The sequence below is a fragment of the Pelecanus crispus genome, chromosome 18, assembly GCF_030463565.1.
Source record: "Pelecanus crispus isolate bPelCri1 chromosome 18, bPelCri1.pri, whole genome shotgun sequence".
NCBI lineage: Eukaryota > Metazoa > Chordata > Aves > Pelecaniformes > Pelecanidae > Pelecanus > Pelecanus crispus.
Genome location: NC_134660.1, coordinates 4,286,157 through 4,310,191, shown reverse-complemented (window position 1 = coordinate 4,310,191; position 24,035 = coordinate 4,286,157). Strand labels below are relative to the sequence as shown.

At 43.5% G+C, this 24,035-nt stretch overlaps 1 protein-coding gene across 3 annotated transcripts in view; it reads left to right on the top strand.

Moving 5' to 3' along the window:
* Positions 1–24,035, top strand: part of TANC2 (tetratricopeptide repeat, ankyrin repeat and coiled-coil containing 2) — a 212,134-nt gene that overhangs the window by 55,347 nt on the left and 132,752 nt on the right. For 2 of the 3 annotated variants that reach the window (XM_075722714.1, XM_075722713.1), the window contains exon 4: positions 2,157–2,225. In XM_075722714.1, coding sequence (XP_075578829.1) covers positions 2,157–2,225 — 69 coding nt within the window. Of the gene's footprint in view, positions 1–2,156; positions 2,337–24,035 lie in introns of all 3 variants that reach the window. The other variant, XM_075722712.1, reaches the window with a different exon arrangement.

Here is a 24,035-nt window from a genome sequence, read left to right as displayed (position 1 = left end):
GCGGAGAGGTAGAGGATGGAGTCAGTGTCCAGAGTAGGATTCTTCTCCTCCTGAAGCAGAACCCTGAAATGTGTCATTAGATGAATCTGGTCCCAAACTCCCTGCCTTCTAGGAGCGCTTCTAGACAGCTTGCTTGGATGTAGACATGTCTTCTGTGGACACCGAGATTACGTGAGAGGAATGCAGTTTTAGCACACCAAGGTGCTGCTGGTGTGTGTGACTGAAGGGGACTGATGAAATGCTTTGCGGCCGGCCGTACGCACGGACTCTGTCTGTAGCGAAGCAGTGCCGATGGTGGGTGGGTCGCAGTGGCGCAAGGCTGAGCTGCTGCTCACGTAGAAATGGGATTAGCTGCAGGGGAAAGGCGGTAAGCAGTAATTCTGGTTTTCTCTGACTATTGCCAAATATATTTTTTTTATATATATATATATACACACATATGTTTGTGTACATGTGTACACATATATTTGGCTATATATATATAAAAAAAGGCATGATATTGTCAGCAACAGCATCTTTTAATTAAAAAAAAAAAAAAAAGAAAAAGAATAACAATGATCTGTTCCCCCGTACAGGGATGTACTCTGTTAGAGCATTCGTGTGCACACTTAATTAAAGCAGCATGAAATGAATAGAAAAACATCAGTGTCTGGCTCAGAGTTTGTGGCAATAATGAAAGTCTCTGATGAATAAAACATATTGAACTGTAGCATACTTACTAGAGCATACGGAAGTTGAAGAAAATCACCTCTGTAAGGATTAGACTTTGACTATATGTTCAGTAAACTACCATGAATGTAGCAAGCGTTCAGTAAGCAAGAGAGTAAAAGTCCTATTTTGAACTGTCAAAAATAGCGTATGTGTAAAGCGCGTTAGTGTTTGTTTTGGTTCCTTGTAGAGAATGATACAAAAATGCTGAGAGATGTTGCCGAAAGTTGGCATCAGTAACAGATGGATTTTAGCCACAAATGATACTACCTCTTAGTACGCTTCAGGAGCTTGTCCAAGATTTTTGACAGTTATTTCAATATGGGTTTTTCCTCCAGTCATAAATAATACATGGGGTCGTTCACATCGTCCTTTGGCTGTCTGGAATAGAGTTAGTCCATCGTCTTCTCTGGAGTATCACGTATTTGAGGCATTTACCCTTTTGTTTTCTCCCCACTTTTGTCTGTCTACCCTTCCATCCAGGACTTACATTTTCTTTTAAACATATTCTCAGAAGCCATTGAGAACCACACAGCTGTCCAATGGAAATTAAATAATAAATGTCTTTATGGAGGAAAAACATTAGTAGGCACTAAACGCTAAAATCCATCTCTTAAAGGTGTGGCATGAATGTAATCTTCTTACATTATCTGTAATGAAATATTAACGTTAACAGTTTTAAGTTGGTTTGCAGATGAATTAGTTGTCTGTGTTAGGTTGTTAATCTTACTGACTAGAGGTGGAGAACCAAGTGTTCTTGACCAGCGGTTTCCATCTTCTGCAGCTAACAGGAGGAACCGTATGGCTCCCAACTCTTGCGGATCTGGAGCACCTGCCCTTCATTTGTCATTAATATTTATTGCAGCAATTAGCAATGTGTGCCTTTATTGTTCTGTCTCCACTCGTTGTCATGTTATTTGGTGTCTTCCATGTGGATCCGTAGTGATGTGACCCCCACGCAGGCTTTGCGCGACTCTGGGTGCTTCTGTGTGTTTGTTGCGGGGGGAGTTGGAGGTGGCTGCTTTTGGAGGCTTTTGTTCTTTTATTTTCAGGGGTTTTTTTTAAGCTAAAGATCCTCATGTTGAAATTTAATTCAGCTGGAAGTCTTTAGAAATACACCATCTAAACGCACAAAAAACTTTCCAGTAAAAGGGCTATTGCTTTGTCTGAACTCTAGAACTCTGAAAGACACAGTAAAAAAATCTAAAGAAATTCTTCATGGTTATGCTGCTCGTAATCTAAAGAGGTGCGCTGAGATGCTGTTCCAGAAATATAATTTCCTCAAGGGAAGTGCCAAGACCGTGCAAGATGAACGCGAGAGCGCTGTGCGGCGAGGTGGCTCTGCGGCTGGGCTCACCCGAGCCAGTCCTCTGCCTAGGAATGATAAAAAAAGCAGGAGGCTCCCTTGTATTCTGACCAGTTCCTTTTTCTTTTTGTATTCCCGCCAGGCACCTCCACAGAGAACGACTGTGCTTTTGAACCAGACTACGCTATTCCGCCACTCCCAGTGACCGAAGGTATGCAGCACATTCGGATTATGGAGGGCATGTCCCGCTCCCTTCCATCCTCCCCCTTACTCACACATCAGTCTATCAGTGTTCGGCTCCAACCTGTGAAGAAGTTAACTGGTAAGGACTTTAAATAAAGTTCACTGGGGCTTTTAAGGTCCGTTGGTGCAAAAATCTGTAAGAAAACACTTTGAACAAGCTTCTGTATACAAGTCATCGTTTGTTTGTTATAGCAGCTACTTTAGGCAAAACCAGGAACGGATTGGATTTCATACTGACAGAGAAATCTTTCTATCCTGAAAATGATCTCTCTGTTTTACAAATACTCTCTAGGTTTCTGAGAAATTCCTAGCAGAGCGTGTTTCAGTTCCACTTTGTATTGTGGTTTATGCACAGTGGAAGTGTTACGGTAATTCTGAAGAATTTTATGCTAAAATTTTGAATGTCAAGAGATTACATCAGAAAAATGATAAACTTATACGGCAAAGTGATTTTTTTCATAGTTCATGCATATTTTTAAACTGTTTTGCTTATCTAATCTGCTGGGATTGTGGTTTGAACACGTAGAGATTTTAAAGTAGTTGGATTTTCAAAGGCACGTGGAGTCCAACATCCATTTTAAAAGCCTGACATCATATTTCGACTGATAGCAGTTTTGGGAAACTTGCTTCTCGCCTAAAATCTGACATCCCTCTGTGCCCATCTTTAAAAACGTTCAGCCAGCGTACTGCGTTTGTACTGAGAGAAACCTCCAAAAAGATTTTTTTACCCCGTATAATCAGATCTGTGCTTACAAAAGGCAGCTCTGATACACTTTGTACCTCGTTTTCCCTGCCCTCTGGTGAAAGGAGAAATTGAAAAGGCCAGGAGGAAGAGATTGCCAGTCGTGACAGTCACCTTGCAGGGTCTCATGGTGCTCCGAGCGCCTTCGGTAGCAGTGGGGCTCACGAGGTGCAAGAGAGTCAGGCAGAAGGAGATATAAAAGGACATAAAAATAGCTTAGAAAAGAAGTTTCAGTGCCTTACTCGTCTGCCTTCAGCACGAGTTTCCCATCGCTGAGAACTTCTAAAGTGTGGCTGAAGTTCTGCCTTAAAACGTGAGGGCCTAAACCAGCTTCTCAGTGGAAATGAGAGGAGCTGTGTCGTTCAGCGGCCGGATCTTCAGGAGCGTTGGTGATGTGACACTTGGAGGGATTGTGGGGTTTTGTGGATGTGGGGTTTTTTGGATACGCTTCTTTCTTAAGAGTATCCTTCCGTTTGCAGTCCTGAGTCCGGGCTGCGCAGCTGGATGTTCAGAGCTCCTTTCTGTTTGTCCGTCGGCATTTCCTTCTCTTCCGCAGAACAGCTAAGAACATGACGTACTCTGCTTTACCAGACTAGCTGCTAAATCAAGCTTGGCTTTTAAAACTTCGGTTTTGACTTCTAGAATCATAAAATTCAGTAGCGGATTACAACAGCAGTTTCAAAATGCAATCCATTTCAGCTTCGTGTCTCTAAAACCTTGCTAGTTTTTGTTCTAGTTACCAGTACTTTCCTCCAGTATGAATACGCTGCTTGCAGCACTTTGCAGGGTGGGAATTCCATGTGTGCTTGCGATGAACTGGGGTTTTTTGGGTGGTTTTTTTTTTTTTTCCTTGTCATACCACATAGTAATGGGGAGGTGTGGAATCCACAACCTTCCTGCCACGAAAAACATAGGTTGTGAAAAACGACAAAAATAAATCAAGTCTATTTTTTCTTCTCACAGCATGTCTGTAGTTGTCTAATTCATTGTGTAATGTATAGCTAGTTTGTTCCTGCTTCTCCTGAGTTTTCTCCCATGATCCTCACACACATCCAGTTTCCTCTTCCTTTTAGTTTTTGAGTTATGTGCGGGGATTTTCTTCTCTGTTTTGTGTGGCTTCCTTAGTAGAGGCAGGTAATACTAGCCGGTTCCGTAGACCTTTTTTCTGGTTAGAAAAGGATGAAAAGCATTATATTTTACAAATAGTTTAGGCCTTTGCAGTATCTTTATCTCATTCATTACCCATCTGTCCCCTTCTTTTGACTATAATCCTTTGTGTTTATACGATCTCCCGTTGTAGCTCTGACTTTCTATTCATGTATCTACTTCAACAGTTCATTACTCTTCTCTGAAATATTTGCAGAGGGTTTGAGCTGTACCCCATAGAAAGAGCAATTTTTCTTACACCACTGCAGCTCCATTCCTCTAGCAGCTTGCAGCCTGCTCAGCAAGCTGCCTTGGTGTAGATCTGCTGGACCTCTGGCTTGTTGGCAGACGTTGACCTCCTCCCACTCCTCAAAATCACAACTCAGCCTAGCAGATTAAGCTCCATGCGTTCATAATTCTCTTTTTCCAGGTGGAAACAGGTCAGACTCCATTTAGCTCCAAACTCAGAAAGCTTGTGTTGGATTTGGCAAGGCTGCTGGTTGGAGTGTCCCACTAGTGCCTCAAAAGACCAGATACTGGAATTCCAGCAGTGGCTTTTGCAGGCAGTAATTGAAAGAAAGGGATGGTGATTCTTACAGACGTGAGGGGTTTGGGCAGCTCGCTGAAACGTGCTCCAGCGCCAGTGAGGTGGTCCTCTAGAGCCATGCTGTAGACATTCAGCTGGTGGGAATGCACACGCCTCTGTTGGTCTGGTTTGGAAACTACGCGATGAAATGCAGACTTGAACAAGACGTGTACAAAACAGGGTGACGTGAATAAAATGCTGATAATTGTTATTACACAAAAGCAAGAGAAGAAAAGTGTAGGCTCCTGGTTTTGTTCGGAGGTCATTTTGGGGCCACACACAAAAATCTGTTGGAAGTTGATTGGGAAGATGACTATGTCTGTCTTCTACTTGCATACTTTTCCATCTGTTCTAAATACCCTGTTCTGGCTAGACCCAATCCGCTGTAGCATGAAAACACATGATAATGTTTTGCACGTACATGTCTTGATGGCTCCGGTGGAGCTCCTGATATACTTAGAATTCAAAGTGTGTTTCAGTGCGTTGGTGGATTAGCATGATTTTTAAAATTATTAGTTTAATTTACTGTTGATATTGTAAAAGGAGGGTGTTTGTTTTACATCCTCGTGCAGTCATTATAGGAATTTGTTTGCTTGTATTAAGGTAAGGAGAAAAGGAACTGGGAAAGTAATGCTTTCTGCTCTTTATTATTCATAGTATTTGCCATGTTCCTTCAACTATTCCTTATCATCTGTCTCTCTTATTTACTACTAATCTGAGAGATTTAAAAAGAAAAAAAAGAAAAAAATCCCTCAGCTGCAGAAAGAGATGGCTGTTGAATGACCATTTACTATATCAGCAAATAAAAAGGTTTTTTTTCTTTTCTGGTGGACATCAACTGGCAGTTTGTAAAGACCCTCCTCATTTTTATTCATTAATAAAGCAGCATGATTCGTAAAGTAAAGAAAATTTGGAGTTCATACTAGATTTGTGAAGACAAATTCACAGCCTTGCACTACGTTTTGGTGTGTTTCTCCCCAGTTTCACCCAATACCCCTCTCTGATTTTACAGAAGTCTTGTAAGTGCCATCGTAGCATACTCAAAATCTGGTAGAATTGATAAGCAGCTTGGTTCAAAAAATCTCCACGTGACTGTGGGAGCTTTCAGATAAAAATAAGCAGCCAGCAGTTTGACAGTAAGTGCATGGAGACATTTCACGAAGTCTCGCTGGCTGTGATGGTTTCCTCTTCTGCTTTGTCTCATTGTGCTGTCCAGTTGTTAATCCTACACAATAACAGCAGTGATTCCTTTTGGAGGAGGGATGAGGGTGATTCTGGGAAACTGAAGTGTTACAAAGAGAGGCTTTTGTCCGTCTGACAGTTGCCACATGGATTTTTCAAAGCGACCTTCAGAGCATAGAAAATTGTTGAGAAATTATCCAATTGTAGGGGCTTTTTCATGCTGTTCACTTCTTACATACATTTGTGTGTGACTAACCCATTCACGTCATAATGTCCGTATCTGTGGAGTGGTTGGATAGCGGAATGCTACTATTTGTTACAGAAAAAACTTTGTTGCCTTTTTTTTTTTTTTTTAAAACTAAAGATTTAATTCCTGAGACCACTTGCAACAAAACATTGCCAGCTTCTGCATTTATGCTTTCTGGAATTCTTGAGAGGTGAAAATTTAAATACAAACTACTTGTTAGGCTCTTGACAAGATGATTTGCTGACATTCGAGGGCTGGAGTATCTTGGGTCGTTCTGGATCTGCATGTGCCCCTTCCAGTGTGGCAGAGTAGGTTTGTCAGCTCCGACGGGGAGGGGAAAGCAGCTACTGAGACGGCCCCTGCTCATGGGCGTCTGGGGAGTGGCACAGTGATTTGGGGTTTAACTTAGCCCTTCAGAGAGGAAAAGAAACCTGGATGGTGCAGAGAAACTTGCCTGGTAGGAACGGCCATGCTATCCATCTATTTCTTTCTTTATAGAATCGTTTATGTTGGAAAAGACCTTTAAGATCATCCAGTCCAACCACTTATCTATTTCTTTCTTTATAATATAATCTTTTAAAGTTCTTAACGTGGCTGATTTGTAAACAAGTCAGCTTTTCGTCCACAGAACTGTTAAAATGTCCGCTTTTGGTAAAAAGCCGTAGGAACATGTAACAGGGTTTCTTTCCAGAGGAACTGAGGTCACTTGCTAACGTGTTGATATCTGGGTTTTCTGTGTATGGAGACTTGGCTGGATTCGGGGGTTGATAAATATTCAGTATGGTTGCAATTTTCACTCTGCTGAATAGTCTGGTGATTAAGAAAAACTAAGGGCATTGTGGCTGTAAAGGGTGAAGTAATAGTAAGCATAAGTAATCAGCTCTTCCTCTCCTGCCTGTCTGACCTATTGTTTAGCAAGTGGCTAAGAACGTATTTTAGATCAGCGTGCTCAACCTCAGTTTATGCTGTTTAATAAATTTTTTTATAACAACAGTGGCTTTATTAGCAAGCGTAATGTGAAAAATACATAATAAAAAGAGAAAAAACTAAAAGAAAAAGACCCCTACCAGCCCGGGATAAGTATGTAGAAGACACCATTTTGATTTCTGTCTGGAATAAAATTAGCACTTAAAAGTGACCGTGCTTACTGCACAAAGAGAGCAACCATTTTCAAAACCATCGGGTAAAATATTCTGCTATACATCCAAAGTGTATCACTGATGACTCAAAGCCATGGCTGCAATGAAGGTAATGCAATTGCATTGTATGCCTTCATTCAGGAAAGCATCGCTTTTCAGGAGGGTGCTTATAGAGATGAATGTATCTAAGTGCTTTCCTGAATCAATGCCAAAAACAGTACCCGGCGTTGTATTAGGTTAAAAGATGAGATATTGGGCTGAAAGCCTCGGCTGCCGATGCTTTATTCTATTACTGTGGAACCCACCGCGTGCAAAGGGTTTGCGCAAAAGCCCTGTGCTGCACCTAACTCCTCCTCAGGAAAGATTTTTAATTTACATGCTGTAAATATATATGTGCGGAGATAATTTTATTCAGCACTGTACTTGGCTATTTCTTTTTTTTTTCTGTTGAATGACAGATTGCAAGCTTCAGGATTCTTTCAGAAAGAGCATGTGTGTGTGAGTGCCCATGCACAGAGGGAAGAGAAGAGACTATTATCAAGAAATTTAGGAAATAAGTCATGTTTTTCTAAAAGTGGCCTACGTGTTTAGGTTCGCATTCTCAAAGGCCTCATTCCTCCTATATCCAGTGAGAATTAGATGCTTCCGTGTCTTTGAAGACATGGGCTGGAGGAATTGGTTTCATTGCAAGTCATAGAATCATAGAATCGTTTAGGTTGGAAAAGACCTTTAAGATCATCCAGTCCAACCATTAACCTACGCTACCAAGTCCACACTAAGCCAGTCAAGGGCAGACTGGACTGAACCATGTCCTGAAGTGCCACGTCTGCCCGTTGTTTAAACACTTCCAGGGATGGGGACTCCCCCACCTCTCTGGGCAGCCTGTTCCAATTCTTGACCACCCTTTCTGTGAAGAATTTTTTCCTAATTTCCAACCTAAACCTCCCCTGGCGCAGCTTGAGCCCATTTGCTCTTGTCCTATCGCCAACTACATGGGAGAAGAGACCAACCCCCGCTTTGAGAACGTTCCTCCCTTGCGCTTTGGGAATGTGGGAACTTTCTCTAAGAGTAAACTTCAAAGGAACGAGTAGGAATGTTCGAGGTGTGTTCAGGTAATTAATAGCGTTCTCTTTCCCAGAGAAAGTACTCTTTCACTAGATGCTTCAAAGGTGGCGAGCGCAGAGCTAAGCGGGATGGAGACTCGCTCTTCCCTGTGACGCCAGTGAGAACCCACCGCCGTGGTTCTCAACGCCCTCCAGATCCAGCCGGGCAGTGTCCCCTGTGCCACCGTCACCCCTGTCACTTGTAGTGCTGGAGCTGGGGGTCTGGGGTCTGGTCGTCACCCCGTCCCTCTGCGTCCCCCTTTGTATCTCTTGGGAGCAGCCATAGGGATTGTTGGTTCTTCCTTCTCGGAATCTTTAGCAAATGGTTAAATATTCTTGATGCTAATTGTAATTGTGGGACTAAGCAAGCCGAGATCTCTCTGCTTGAAAACTCTAATTGTTTCTTGTTTAATGGTGACAAACCCAGATTAATAATTGCAGCCCTCTGGGACTGCTTGTTCTTTGGAAACTCCGGCGCTAACTCAGCTGGGTGTGAACGTGGGAGAGGAGGCGGCTGCGTCAGGTGTGTGAGTGCTGCGGAGAAGCTGGCCATGCCACTACACGTTGGTTTGGATAAAATAGGTTAATAAATGGAAAGGATTTCTAAAAGTTTAAATTTCGATTGCTGAGCAGAGACTTCAGAACTACAGTGTTGTGTCGGCTTCTGGTGAGATTGTTGCGGTTCTCTCGATCACGGTGTTTGGGCTATTTGAGCACGTGCGTGAAGTGAAAAGCGTCTGATGATGATTGCGTACAATAATGTGTTTTGTTCCCTTCTGTGTTAGCACGGAATAGAAACCTTGGTCTCGTTTATAGCTTGCTATGGCAACTGCGTGTGTGAGTTGGCTTTCGGTGCACCGCTCTACCTGGAGAAGCTTCAGGGGCACTGCCAGCCTCCCTTGCGCAGCAGCCACTGGCTTACAGGTCAATTTGGGGATATTTGCCTGCCTTGGGGAGGAGCGGCTGGATCTCTGGTCGGTGGCACTGCCGCTCAGGCAGTCAGCCACCTGATGGTGCTGCAGTTTGGTTCATCTCAGGCTTGCTCCCAGCAAGGCAGAGCTTACCTGCACGCAGCTGCCTGGTGCCCCTGGGTCTCACTGCTATCCTCGTTTTTCACAGCTGTTACTTTGGGTCACTCTTACCATCCTGCCATTTCCTTATGTAATGATTTCAATTGTTTCCATTTCAATTATTATAAACCGCTGCAGAATCGTGTCGTTTCGGTGCATTTTGGTACAGTGCTCCCAACGCAAACGTGTCTGGGATTGATGCGCTCGGGCGTGCGATGATTTGTGCCGACTGCTTCGGTCTGAACAATGAAACCTGTATCCAGCCGAGGAGAAGGGGATGCTGCAGCTTTAAAGCATCCAAGGGCTTACAGCCTTTTAGTATAAATTGTTCCCAGAATCCATGTCACGACTCCTTATATGGTGCTGCTTTTTTTCTCCTAGTTGCCATGACAACAGCAGCACTGCACCATTCATCAGCTCTGGTCCTGGGCTGCGTTGCTAGCCCTTTGGCTTACTCCAAAATGTTGGGGAGAGCATCAGTGAATCATTCACTCCGGTATACTGCGCCATTATTTACCTACTCTTTCAGCAGTTTGCTCTAACAAAAGAGCAAATTAAACTGCGCCATAGAAAGAAAACAGTAAAAATACTTCCTTTTTCCCCCAAGGGAGGCGTATAGTCTACATTTGCTGCAGCGTTCTGGAAGGCAAGGCTCTTTAATGCCGAGAGACTTAACGAAGAGAGAAAGCTCTGTGTCTGTGAGCTTTTCTGAAATCACCTCCGAGCCTGCTCCCTGGGGCAGAGAAGATGCAGGAGTGATGCTCGTTGGGGGCAGTGGGCGCCGCAGGGAGACGGTTGTTGTGCTTTTGGGACCAGAGCTTGACATCAGCAGCGGGAGGTGTCACCTGTAACATCATCCTGACGTGGCGAGCGGCAGCGCGGGGCTCGCGCTAGGGAGAGGAGTGTGCTCGAGTGCTGCTCTCCCGGCATCGGTACCCGTGAATTCACAGGCTGGCGACGTCCTGCTGCGAGCTTGCGCGCTCTCAGGTGATGGGGAGACAAAACAAAGCCTTGTGAGTATTCGGACAATTTGTCTTGCGTGGACTTTGATTTAAATCGCGCTAGGCGTTCTTCGGCCTCTTTAGCTCTGCAGAAAATCAGTGTAGAGTGAGGGATTCTGATGCTCCCAGTTTACAAGGAAGCCATTATTCGAAGGTTTTTGGTGTCGGTAAGGGTTGTGCTGCTTGGGCTATTTTGCTTTTAGTTGTTGCAATACTTTTACATAATCCGAGTTTGTCGCCTCCTTGCTAGGATGGGCACGATTTCACATACAAAAATGTAAAATGAATGAGCAATGAAAAAATTCCACTTCTCAGCATTGCTAAAATATAGAAGAACTCCTGAGGAGTGTATTGAAAAACACTACAGATATCAAGAGTGTTGTTTTTTTAAATTTGAGAATGATGAGATTGAGACAAGGTTTTTCTTTTGTATTGCAAAATGACCACAGATTAGATTTGAGTAGATTATAAAATCTCTGTGTGCTGGGTGAGGGATTTTTGCTTCTCGCTAGGAGAGTGAGATTTTTAATTCAATGCTACTAGGAAAAATGCAAATATATAACCAATCACTTTCAGGGTACAATATGAGGAAAACCTGTTCAATTGCCTAGCGCTCACGTTGCACCTCATCTCTGAGGAGTGTTGTGCTTAAAATCATTGGTGTCAGGACAGGCTTTCATCCTTTTTAGGTATTTTTATATCATACTGTTTGCAGTACGCTTACATTTCTTTTTGCTGCTTTCTTTAACTGTCATACTGTCAGCATGACATTGATGTGAAATTCATGTTTTTCGTGTGGGAGTGGAGGTTGGATTGGAGGCCCACTCTTGCATTTCTGAACTGCACAGTAATGCCAAGGACTGAGTTATCTGTAAAGTGCCGTTAGAGTCGGGGTTTTTCAAGATGCGTAACGTGTTCTGGGCAGAATTCATTTTCCATTTAATTTTCCCTGATGCATTGCAATCGGCGGCTCTCCAGAGGTTGAACAACTAGAAAACTTGTATTTTGTCAGAATTATTGTCGTCCCTTTTTAAAAAATGACGTAAAACACACACACACGAGCACCATTTGATTGTGGTTTTGGCACCTGCGTTTTCAGTCTGTCTTGTACTCCAGTGTGGCAAAACCCTAATGTCTCCAGCAATGAAACCTGCTGGAGAAGGAGGATCCTCTTTCATTTACAAAAACGTATGCTGAATATTTTTTTCCTGTTGTGTCAATTTTTACTATTCATTTTTGGGATGCTTCATCCATTATTTTTGGACTTGTGATTTGTTTTGACAGGCGTATACTTAAATGGAAACCAACTGGGCTTGCAGAAATAGAACAGGTGGATGAATGTGTCTCTGTGCCTACCCACATATGTACATTTATCTTTATTAAACAAAACAAACATAACTCTTTATGTGCAATTGGTAAATTTCCCATGTAAGTTTTTTGGGGCTCCAATACTGTCCCTGAAATTTATACAGATAAACAGTGTATCTATTTGTAGCTTTTTTGAATTAAACCAAATCCTGTGTGGAAGGCTTTTCTTTTGTTGGAGACCTGTCAAACTCGTGACGTTTCTGCATTCATTTCAGGATAGTTTGGATGTAACTTTTTTTTTTTTTTAAATGGAAGGACGGAAAAAACTGGCATATCCTATTTATTGGCTTTTGAAAGTCACTAACCAATTTCAGCATGGATTTTCCCAAATGCTGCTTACAAGATGAATCCTATTCTGTCTTGTTTTGGCACACAGCTGCCTTCCATACTGACAGAGTAGACATCGTAAGGGATATGCAGAAAATCCTACGTGCTTTCCCTTGGTGTTTGCGTGAGATGCCTGCCTGCCTGCTGGGCCTGCAGAACCTTTATAATTTGCTCTTCCCCAGGTTTTTCGGGTTTTTTTTTTTGTGCATCGAGGCTGTTCAACTGCTCAGACTTGCCGAGGATGGGGTAAACACGTCATCGCAGCACTGTAGCTGGGAAAAGGTGATAATAGCTTTTCATTTCAGATATTTGTGTATATGCTTAAAGAAAGGGAGAACCCCAAAGGTTTATATTTAGTGCAGATAACATTAAAAGGCAAACAAAATAGCCCTGAACCTCCATGACTTTTCAGAAGCTCAGAGCTAGAAGTCTGTCCTTATTTCACACTGGTGCTGCACAAAATGGAGCATCTGTCACGATTACACTTCTGATGTGTGAGAATTTTAATTTTTAGACATAGCTAAGAGGTTTCTATAGCAAGAGAAGGTGGTGTAGGAAGCCTCCTGTGGAGTTAAATCAGGCCATCGCTCTTCCCTTTGCTCTATCTTTCCTCCTCTTGCTCCTAGAGCATGCCCTCAGAGATGTCCTGTGCACTTGATTGTGCCTCTCCTCGTGAGCAGGGGGGCCTTCACGGGACGCTCTCTTTCGGAAAAAGCCCTTTTCTCCAACTTAGCTGCTTGTTTGTTAATCCTTTCCTACTGCTATAACAACAAGAGAACCTGTTTTGGAAACTCTTCTTCCTGTGTCCTGCACGATCCCACTGGGTTATTGGGTTGGACCATTCGTCCAAAGACTGACCATTGCTTTTGCAAAAGTTAATTTCTGGTGTCATCTGTACCTGGTTGCCTCTAACCATGTAGGGTGCTTTGGTCAGGCTCATCACGACTAAGTTTGGAGTGATGCCACGTAAATTAAAATGCCCACAGCCCGTGTACAGCTGTGCGTTGTGATGGGGTCCCATACTGCAGAGCTGCGTGCTGGGTTCTCATCACAGACCCCTGACCAGTGCCCAAAAGAGAAAGTTGAGAACTGAGATTGATCCGTGGCTCTGCACCATTGCTTTGGCCCTTGCTCTCTCTTTCCTTGCTCCGTGGTGGCTTCCCTTCAGTAGCTGTTGGTGCTGTGTAATTCCATTCCTGGATATATTGCTGATTTAACCACATGCATATGATGTGGAGTTGTATCACAGATGTCTTTGGCCCAGCATTCAAGCTGTATTCCTATAGATCTGCGTACCTTCTGTAGACAGAAACCTTTAGAATAGAATCATAGAATTGTTTAGGTTGGAAAAGACCCTTAAGATCATCCAGTCCAACCATTAACCTACACTACCAAGTCCACACTAAACCAATCAAGGGCAGACTGGACTAAACCATGTCCCAGAGTGCCACGTCTACCCGTTTTTTGAACACCTCCAGGGATGGGGACTCCCCCACCTCTCTGGGCAGCCTGTTCCGATGCTTGACCACCCTTTCTGTGAAGAAATTTTTTCTAATTTCCAACCTAAACCTCCCCTGGTGCAGCTTGAGCCCATTTCCTCTCGCCCTGTCGCTAACTACATGGGAGAAGAGCCCAACACCCCCCTCCCTGCCCCCTCCTGTCAGGTAGTTGTAGGGAGCGATGAGGTCTCCCCTCAGCCTCCTCTTCTCCAGGCTGAACACCCCCAGCTCCCTCAGCCGCTCCCCACCAGCCCTGTGCTCCAGACCCTTCCCCAGCTCCGTTGCCCTTCTCTGGACACGCTCCAGCACCCCAATGTCTTTCTTGTATTGAGGGGCCCAAAACTGGACACAGTATTCCAGGTCCGGCCTCACCAGCGCCGAGTACAGGGGCACAATCACCTCCCTGCTCCTGCTGGCCACACTATTCCTGATACAAGCCAGGATGCTGTTGGCCTTCTTGGCCACCTGGGCACACTGCTGGCTCGTGTTCAGCCGCTGTCGACCAACACCCCCAGGTCCTTTTCGGCCAGGCAGCTTTCCAGCCACTCTTCCCCAAGCCTGCAGCGCTGCATGGGGTTGTTGTGCCCCAAGTGCAGGACCCGGCACTTGGCCTTGTTGACCCTCACACAGTTGGCCTGGGCCCATCGGTCCAGCCTGGCCAGGTCCCTCTGCAGGGCCATCCTGCCCTCCAGCAGATCGACACTCCCACCCAGCTTGGTGTCATCTGCAAACTTACTGAGGGTGCACTCAATCCCCTCATCCGGATCGTTGATAAAGATATTAAACAAGGCTGGCCCCAAAACAGAGCCCTGGGGAACACCGCTCGTGACTGGCCGCCAACTGCACTTAACTCCATTCACTACTACTCTCTGGGCTCGGCCACCCAACCAGTTTTTTACCCAGCGAAGACTTACGCCCGTCCAAGCCATGAGCTGCCAGCTTCCCAAGGAGAATATTGTGGGAGACGGTGTCAAAAGCTTTACTAAAGTCCAGGTAAATGACATCCACAGCCTTTACCATTAGCCTTTACTAATGGTTCTTGCACCTCAAAATATGCATTAGTGTAATCCATCCCTCTTCTGTATACTTCACTAGGAAAAAACACATTGTTTGTTACCAAGATACGGTTCGTGATGATTTTTTTTCCCCCAAGTAGATAATATGCGTACACATTTCTAAATGAGCTGCTTTCTTATTCCAGCATCAGCTTTTTTAACAGTTTAAACAATAGCCCTCTAAGTACCCAGATTGCTGAACTACAGCTACAGCTGACAGGCCAGAGATTTTTATACTGCATGTGGAGATGGGTATTTTTTTCTGTCAACAAAGAAGAGACATCTGTCCTGGTTTCGGCGGCTGAACCACAACATCCTACAGCTAAATGAAATGAGAAAACAAATTAACCCAAACTGGTTTGAAATGGTACTTTGACCAAAGAGGGGAAAAAAAGACAAATCAAATCTTTGTTTCCAATGTTTATTGGGTTGAGTACCTTTGTGTTCATTAAACCAGATATTCAGGTTCCATGTCGTGACTGAAGGCCATGCAGCCCCATGACGTTAATGTCCGAGAGCTGCTTCTTCCCATCTCATGGGACCCACGGGTCTGGTCCGTGTCTGTCACGGTCCGAACTTGGCTGGGGTGTGTGGTGGCTGCCCGAGTGCCGCTGCATTCGGGACTTCGTCCCATGCAGACGCTGAGACTCGGATAACTTGGTGGGTACCAGCTTGGCTGACGATCGCAAAATAAAGGCCTGATTTCAGCAGGTGGTTTTGAAAGGGTTACTGCTGGCTTGTTTGAAGGAGCTCTGTGTGTGACAGCAGTGGCAGACTGCCTTGAGCCTGGTGCCTCACCAGCTGCTGCTTTAGGTCTTGACGGTCAATTGTTCTTCAGCGTTTTTTACACACACAACTATCACTTCTTTATCCTCTCCCTCCCTCCCTTCTACACAGCCCCAGTTAGAAAAGGTCCTTTTGGAATCGTATTCCTAAATCAGCCTGGTTATATAGGCAAGAGGGCAATGTATAGGCAATGGGAAATGTAAGTTTTCTGAAACATTAGAACATTTCTAAAAGCTTTTCTGTTTGGCACAAGGAAAATGAGTGATGTGGATCCATACCTGTTGCTGGTACTGCTCCGGGAAACAGATTCTTGCTGCCCCCTTCATCCGGGGGCAGGTTGCATGAGGGGATGAGAATGAATTCCCCATTGTCTTCTAGCAAAGGAATCCCTGCTACAGAACATACGGGCTTACTTTTATCTCATACCGTATTTGTTAAAAGTTTATATTTGGACAGAAGGCATTTGTGCATGTACAAATACATTGTTGTGCTGAAACGTTCTTTCTGATTGCCAGATACCCAGCGCTGCTATGCAATAACCATCTAAATATTGCACATTTGATTTGTTTATACACACAAGATTAAATTCCTGCTTTCATGTTTGCATCAAAATAGTACTTAGTATGTAGCATTGTGTTACGGTTTGATTTCCAAAATAAGTGGTTTTGCGCTATAAATATTTCATTACATGATAATCATGCAGTTATAACTTAGCGTCATGTCAAGTTTGTTCTAAAGCTGTAGTGCCCTTTCTTTTACAATGTCAGATACTGTAGAATTTAAGCAGAGGAAATGTATTGGTCAGCTTTTGTAAATCTGGAGTGGCAGATGCTAATTTAAACCTAACATTGTTCTCTCCCAGTGTTTTAAAATTTCACCTCTTAGGCAAACAAGGGCTTGTTGATGTACCTTTGTTTTCAGCAGGGTGTGTTTGAGTATCACGCTCCTTCCTGCAGAGGTGAAAGATCTGGCTGTTGCTTGCTCTTCTGCAGTCTTCTGGTTTTGCCTGGTTTATTCTTTTACAGTGTTTCTGTGACTTTTTTTCTCCATAAATGTATCCTAGACAAATTTTTTGTATACAGATTCCTGTCTACCCTATTTCTTTGGGAAGCAAGACTTACTGTTTTCTTTCTGTTCAGTGGTAAAATCTTTCAGACCAAAATCTATTTAGACAAGTTGGTGGTTTAATTTCCTTGTGGGGTTTTTTTTTTCCTATTAGAATGTCCAATTTTGTATTTAATGAGTGTATGATTACAGAGAATTATTTCTAAGTGAATTTAAACAGCCCCTTAAACTTTAGCTTTTGTCAAAGCTTTGCATCTTCATTTCATTTCATGGGGGAAAAAAAAAAATACTAAGCACTTTGCTTTCTGCAGTTCTTCCTAGGGTATGCTTTGAAATTTCTTGAAACAGTTTGAACAGGTGAATAAGCTTGTCCAGCACTTAATTCATATTACTGTTGCTCTTATGAACAATGTAAATCTAAAGGAGCTATACCAAAAAGTAAATCCAACCTCTTGCCAAGCTGAGCTTCTACTATAACCACTATTTATGAACAAACCAGTTACTTTTTAAAAAGAACTGAATGCAAAGAAAAATTAGCTTCAACAAAACCAATCAGCTGTCCCCCTCCAAAAAAATCCCCAACCCTACCTTTAAATAAATTACAATGAGCACTGTAATTCTGTATGCTCTAACTGTTAAATTATTATTATTATTATTATTGGTAATGCTGTTCCTGGTGCTGGTATTAGTTGACAGCTGAGGAAGCTTTCACACTGTAATGCTTAACGTGAAGATCTTCCAGCAGTGAATACACGAACCACTGGGGAATTGCTGCGGTTGGGCACCGGGACGTTGCACCAACTAACATTGCTGTAGGGAAGGTTGGTGCTGCACGAGCCAAGGGCCAAGGCAGTGAGCTGCCGGACTCCGTGGGATCTTCCCTGTTGTCTCAGCAGTGGTTTTGGAGCTTTTGTATTGAATTTCTGTCTCTCTCCATCTTTTCTGATTCTGCAAAGTATGGAATTTGTTCAGAGGGTCTGGAAGAGGGCTGTAGAAGCAGCTTGCCTGGCTTGCTTCTCCTGATCTGCTTTGGAGCCCTTGAAACGGGCAATAGGAGAGTGAGCAGAAGGGGAGAGATGGTATGATAGGGGCCGGTGCGAAGACGAAAGCATCGGCGTTGCGAGGAGATGGGACAGCTATCAGATACTGTGAAAGCTGGATAGGGAGAGAGTGTAGATGGAAAAAATGACGCTTCAATTCAGAGGGGGAGAAAGAGCACTCAATTTGACAAAGGATAAAGATAAAGTGAAAAAGGGAAGATAAGGGCGCTGAAGATGCGGAGAAGCGAGGCAGGTGTGAGCTGGGGTAAGGCGGCGCTTCTGAGGCAGGTTATGAAACAAGTGTTTGTTCTGGGGGTTGCCTTTGTGGAAAATAGCACGCGCAGGAGCTTACGGAGGAGCAAGGATATCTTTGATCCTTCCGTTTTAACACCCTACTTCAAAATCTCTGTGATGGGTAGGAAAACCGCTCAGTGGAAGGAGGAGCAGCAGCCATGCCCGGTGTCGCCGCAGGTCTTCAGCTGTCAGAGCTGGATCAAGTGTTGCTCTTGCATTACAGACTGACTTTTAATTTCTTTTTGTTTACCCCTGCTTTAAAAGATCTGGCCCTAATGGAGCTCGATTCTTACCTCAGGCACAGGGCACCTGCGGCTGTATTTTGTAAAATCAGCCAGCCGCCACAGGTGTGCAGACCCAGGGATGGATGGTGCGGCGGGGAGGGAGTTGCGGTCCTGCGCGTCTGCGAGAAGGGTGCAGCTCCTTGGTTTGGCACCATTTGCAGGTTGTAAAAAGTTGAAACTTGGAATTTCTACAAGGATTTCCTCTGCAAAGATGGAGCCGGGCTTAGGAGAATACAGGTTTTTTTCCCCTGTTATACTTTTCTTTTTACCTTCTCAGTCATGGAAGTGAATTGGTGTGAGAAAATGTTTTTTGAAGGGAAGTCACCAGATGGGTGCATTTCTTTCAATAACTGGTCACTGGCCTTGTTGTGTGCCATGACTTGCTTCTTCAGCTCCGAAACAGGTGCTGAGAGCGCTGCCTTCTCAGCAAAGTCAACGTTGTTTTCACTTGAAGGGCTGGACAGGACCTGGTCCTTCGTGGGACGTCTCACTGCTGTCGCAGGATGCACGAGCCACCGAGTCTCGCAGAGGTTGTTGGGTCTTAAATCCCATTACACTGAGAAATGTTGCTCCCCTGTGTCTGCCCGTGTCGTTGACAGAGGCAGGTCCGGTCGGTCTGCTTTAACCATCTGTGTTCACACAAATAGTCACATGTTCATTAGATGTTTTAATTAAATCACTTAGGCACGCCATGTTTCCTTGTCCCTGTTCCTCTGTAGAAGGAAAGGCTGATGAGCAGTCATCATTTCTCAAAACAGACGGTTCTAACAGCTCATTTACTTCTACAAGTAAAGAAAGAATTTTAAAAGCAAAGAGTAAGTTACTGAAAACTAAAGGTGGTTGAATGGTAGGAATTCCCCTAGGTTAAAAAAACACCTTGTAAACACAGCATAATACAGTTTTTCAAGTGTTAACAAACAAGTTCAGCTAATTCAGGCTCGTGTCTTGCCAGATAAGCAGCTTCGTTTTAAGGATATAATATTCTGTGAAGCTCCCACCACCAAAGAAATACGGATCCTAAATACAGTTTCATATCAATTGAACGATTTTGCATACATGTCAGTGTAATTACAGGTCTGCCTTTATCGGCTACACCAACTAAATTAGTTTTAGCGTAGCAAAATTTGAATGACTGACACATAAATGCATAGATACGCCTTATCTATTCACATCTTTTGCCTTCATTTTAAATGCGGTTATCAAGTAATGAATTTATGTTCATTGTATACTATATAGCCCTGGTCATACACAACGGTATGGTATAGTGAACAGGATCTAGTCCCATCTGTGCGTTCACATGGGATTACTCGGGCTTGGAACGGTAGGGTATTTTACAAGTTAGCCTTCTCTCTTATTGTGGTTACAATATCTTGGTATGATCTTAAGGATATGGCAGGAGAATGAATTAGATTTTGTTGATGTGCAACTTAGGCTTACTCCTGGCCTTGGCCTCTGCCACTCCTGTTCAAATTTAATTTGGCTATATAATTTGATGCCTGCCTTTGATCATTCTTGGCTGCTTGTAAAATACTTAAACAGCTTTCTCGGAGCAATGTCTAGTGTGAATAATTCCTTTTTGTTGTTCTTTTTCAGATCCCTTGCAAGCCTAGCGCAGTTTGTAATTTATTACGGCTATAATAGCAGGGGAGCAGTAGAATTCAGAACAGCCCAACCTCACGCGCAGCCTCAGCAGGGCGGCAGGTACCAGCCTCGCAGGTACAGGCGCTGCGGCGAAGGAATGGCAGAGCTGGCTCTGTCTGGGATGGCAGGTCATAAAAACAAACTGTGGCGAAGCACGAGGAGCAGAAGGTGTTCAGGGATGCTGAATGATGTCTTTGCTGCGTACCCTCTCGTTTATAACTTCCTTAACACCAGGCGGCTGAAAGGTGATTATTACGGCATCAAGTACTAAAAGGGCTCTGAGGGAGCTCTGGGGAACTACAGAGCCGTTGGCTTGATGTCTGCACGGAGCAAGGTAATAGAAAGCGGTCTGAAGGGCAGACTTAATGCTCACCTGGATAAACAGAATATGTTAGGAAAAGTTAACGTGGGTGTTGCCTAGCAGCGTTAGGCTCCACCGGTCTGCGGCGATGTCTTTGGGAGAGTCGTCGCCGGTGCGGAGGGGCACCCAAGTTGATGGTATCCCGGGGTTTTCAGAAACGAGGTCGGCAGCGCAAAACGAGCAAGCGGTTTTTCAAACTTGCGTAGTTCATGTGCGGGAAGCTGTGCTGCGAGGTACTGTGAATGCGGAAAATCTATCTCAAAAAGTGACAGGTTTTATTAACGGAAGGTGAATTTGTCGTGGGCTTTGGGGGTAGCACCCCTGGCTCGACGTCCCTGTGTCGCGGCGTGCGAGGGACTGTACAGGGCTCTCACCAGCCCCTTTTCCATGCTCTCTCCCAGGTGTCTGCTGCTCGCTGCTAGAGACAGGTTGCTGAGCTCAAGGATCCCGGTACTTAGGGGAAGCACAGCGCTTCACAAGGGCTCACCATTTCCTGAGCTCTCCTGTAGCCTCGCGAGCACTAGAAAAAATGCTGTGATGGGGTAGGACAGTAGTGATGCTGAACACTTTCTAGTTTAATGTGGCTTCACAGCTACACGTTGTGATTCAAATATTATTGTAGTCAAATCTCAGTGTAATTAAAAATGGAGAGAAGAGCTGTAAAGAAGAGGAAAACGTACGCTACCAGGAAGATCAGCCTTATTTTGGAAGTGGTTATATTACACTTGCTCTTTTCCTCTGTGGGAAGAATCTTCAGATAAATGTATTTTCTTTTTTTCTAGTGACGTGAGATAAATTAAGCTATGTTAAATGTTCAGCCATGACTTTTTCAACATGTACAATTTAAAAAAGCCCCATAAAACAAAAGCCCCTTGTTGGGGACACTGTAGCAACCAGGCATTTTTTCCCCAAGATCTGTCTTACAATCAACTTCATACAGAAAAGAGGAAAATGTGTAGTTGTTTAATTAGTTTCTGATTTCTCTCATGAAAGTTTATCTTGAAATCTGAGCGTTGTGTTTTGATGAGTCAGGCTTTATGTTTAGAAAATGGTGAAACCGTTTCTTTCTAAAGAGTGAACTAACGGGGTTACCTATGATTTGATTAAAGTGACCAAGCTCTTTGCTCCTTTCTTTAGAATAAATGTCCTTTACAGTATATCCAGGTCTTTTTCTGACAGTTTTTCTCATTTTTAGTGCCAGTGCAATATCTGAGTCACTGAATTGCTGAAAGAAGAACTCCAGTATAGTAGGAGATTGAATGGGAATAACGCGATTCAGCACTCATGTTTTGTTGCATTCTCCTCCCATCTGTTTTAAATTTAACATTTAATGAAATAAAACTGGTGGGAAAGGGGATGTGAAGGGGGGTGAGGAATGCTTTCCCCTCCAGCTCTGCCCCGTCCCATTTTTGCCATTTGGGAAGATTCTTTGGGTATTTGAGCAGATCTTACGTAAGCTTAAAATGTCGATGACGTGATTTTATTCTGTAGTCCCAGGTCTTCGTTCACTCTGGGTGTTTTTTAGTATAACCAAAGTCTGAAATGTGAAAAGGAAAACTGACTGCAACAGAAATGTATGAAAAATGTTAGTGGGTGAATTGCTTATTTTCGTAACAAGATGGCTTGGACAGCTGGAGCAAGTGATGCTGACTTCCTTTCTCTTCTTTCATCCTCTTCCTCTTACACACAAGTTTCTACCTTGAGTCGCACATGAGGAATTTCTGCTGAAAGAGGCAATTTTAAAAGACTTCAGAAGATGCTGAGGAAAGAATTTTAGATGGGAAATGACGTGGAGTAGTCTACTACTGTGACACAGTCCCGAGGAGTCAAAAACAATTTGACAAGTTTGAATGGAAAGATGAAAGTACCATGTCCTCCTCCTGCCATGTCTATATGTTAATTAAATAACTTGCTTCTCCTCAAAGCTGTCTCCCCTACGGGCATAAAGACTTTTTGGCAGCCCACGTTGGAAATAAACTTATCTGCAGGGAATGAGGGAGGGGTTTTTTTTCTTTCTGGGATCATTAATAGGAGCAACTTTCTTCCTAAAGGCTTGCCAGAGTATTCTAGGCAACAGCTGCTCAACAGATTCATGCTGGGACGCTCTGACTGGGCTAACCAAAAACTAAAACATTGGGCTGAGCCGGGAGAGGGCTGGTTTGCTCTCTGTTGTCTCCAGCGGTGATAAGTTTGGTAACAAATCACTATTCCATTCGCTCTAAGTGACAGAACATAGTTGCATAGTAATAAGCAAAATGGAAATCGAGCTGAAATTCTTTTCTGGAAGTGCAGACTGCGTACAGGTTAGTATTTTAGGGGAAATTATTTTCTTTCTGAATACACAAATTTATTGCAAACATCGTTGTACTAGCCATTATTGAACACCTCACACAGAAATCTGTATTATTTTATTCCGCGTGTATTGAAAATACATGTAAGCCTTTCAAAACAAGTTATTTTCTCCCTTGAAAATGGATTAGGAGTGCCTATTCACACAGAAGTTGATTTTGATCAATTACTTGTTTTTATTTGAGAGAGGTTGTAATAATTTAAGTAAGGTGAGTTTGATTTAATTAAAATACTTTCCTGGAAGACTCCTTTCTGATGTCACTGAACATCTTTTGGTAACATTACTGCTGTGGCTTGCTACTATTTTCTGTGCCCTATACAGAACTGTTCATCTGGAGAGAGACAGAGAGGGTGAAATAATTTTCTAGTAGGTCTCTGTGGTCCCAGAGGATCACAGAATCCGCTCCTCCAGAGAAGATTACTCCTTGTTTTTATAAAAAAAGATTAAAAGCAGTAAGAGGCAGAACCTTCATGTTACAGACTTCTTACAGTTTAAAGAAGAATTTTTAAATTAAGACAGTTTTTGATAGTTGCTTATTTTAACTCTCCTTTTCCCTTGCTGTTCTTCCATTACCAGCTCGCTGGACTCTCTTCCTGCTTTTTTTGCTCTGTTCCTCTTTCCACCTTCATTTCCTTCAATTTTCTTGTTTCAGGACCTTATCTCCTAAACTAAACGTGTTTTCTGAAAGTTTTGGAACAAGTATGATGTTTCCAGACAACATATTGTTCTCACTGCTTGTATGTTCTGCCCTACCCACGGTGCTCTGATAACCGTGTGATGAAAGGAGAGGGGCTTTAAAACGTAATTAAAAATGCTTTTGTGTTCTGAAATAGCAGAAGGGAAAAGCCTGTTACTGTTACACAGTGGCTTCTGTCAAATAATGATGGGTTATCTAAAGAAAGATGTTAGCCTGTAATTTCACTATTTTAATTTTAATGATTTTTTTTTTTTAAATTATACCTAAAAATCCTACGTAGCTGGTATATTAGTGCCACAGCAAAAGTAATCATGTGGTCTGTAATCTTCTCCTTTTACGGCTCTTACCTCAGCAAAATCAAGAGTCATTTGGGATGGGAGGCAGCGCCGAAAGCTGCGTCTCTCATGTTCTGGGTGTAGTCCAGCTGTGTTGAATCTGACAGTTGTTTGTTCCAGGAGCTCCGTGGATCAATAGCACTGCAGCACTTAAAACATTTTAGTACAGGGGAGACTTCAATAAAGTCCACTCTCCGCAGCATTACGTAGCCACTGGGCAGCTTCCAGCACGTGAATCAGCCTTTGGCGCGGCAGCCGTCGCTGTTAACTAAAGACGGGGAACGGATGACGTGCAGAGGACCCACTTTTACTTTCTTTAAATACGAGTTTCCAAAGTTTGCTCTTCAAACCCGTGCTCTGGCTCTTCCCATCACAGCATAACTTGGGCAGGATTTTGTAAAAGCTTGCGCATGTTGGGGATTGCATTCTCTCCATGCAGAATAAATGTTATGATATTGTG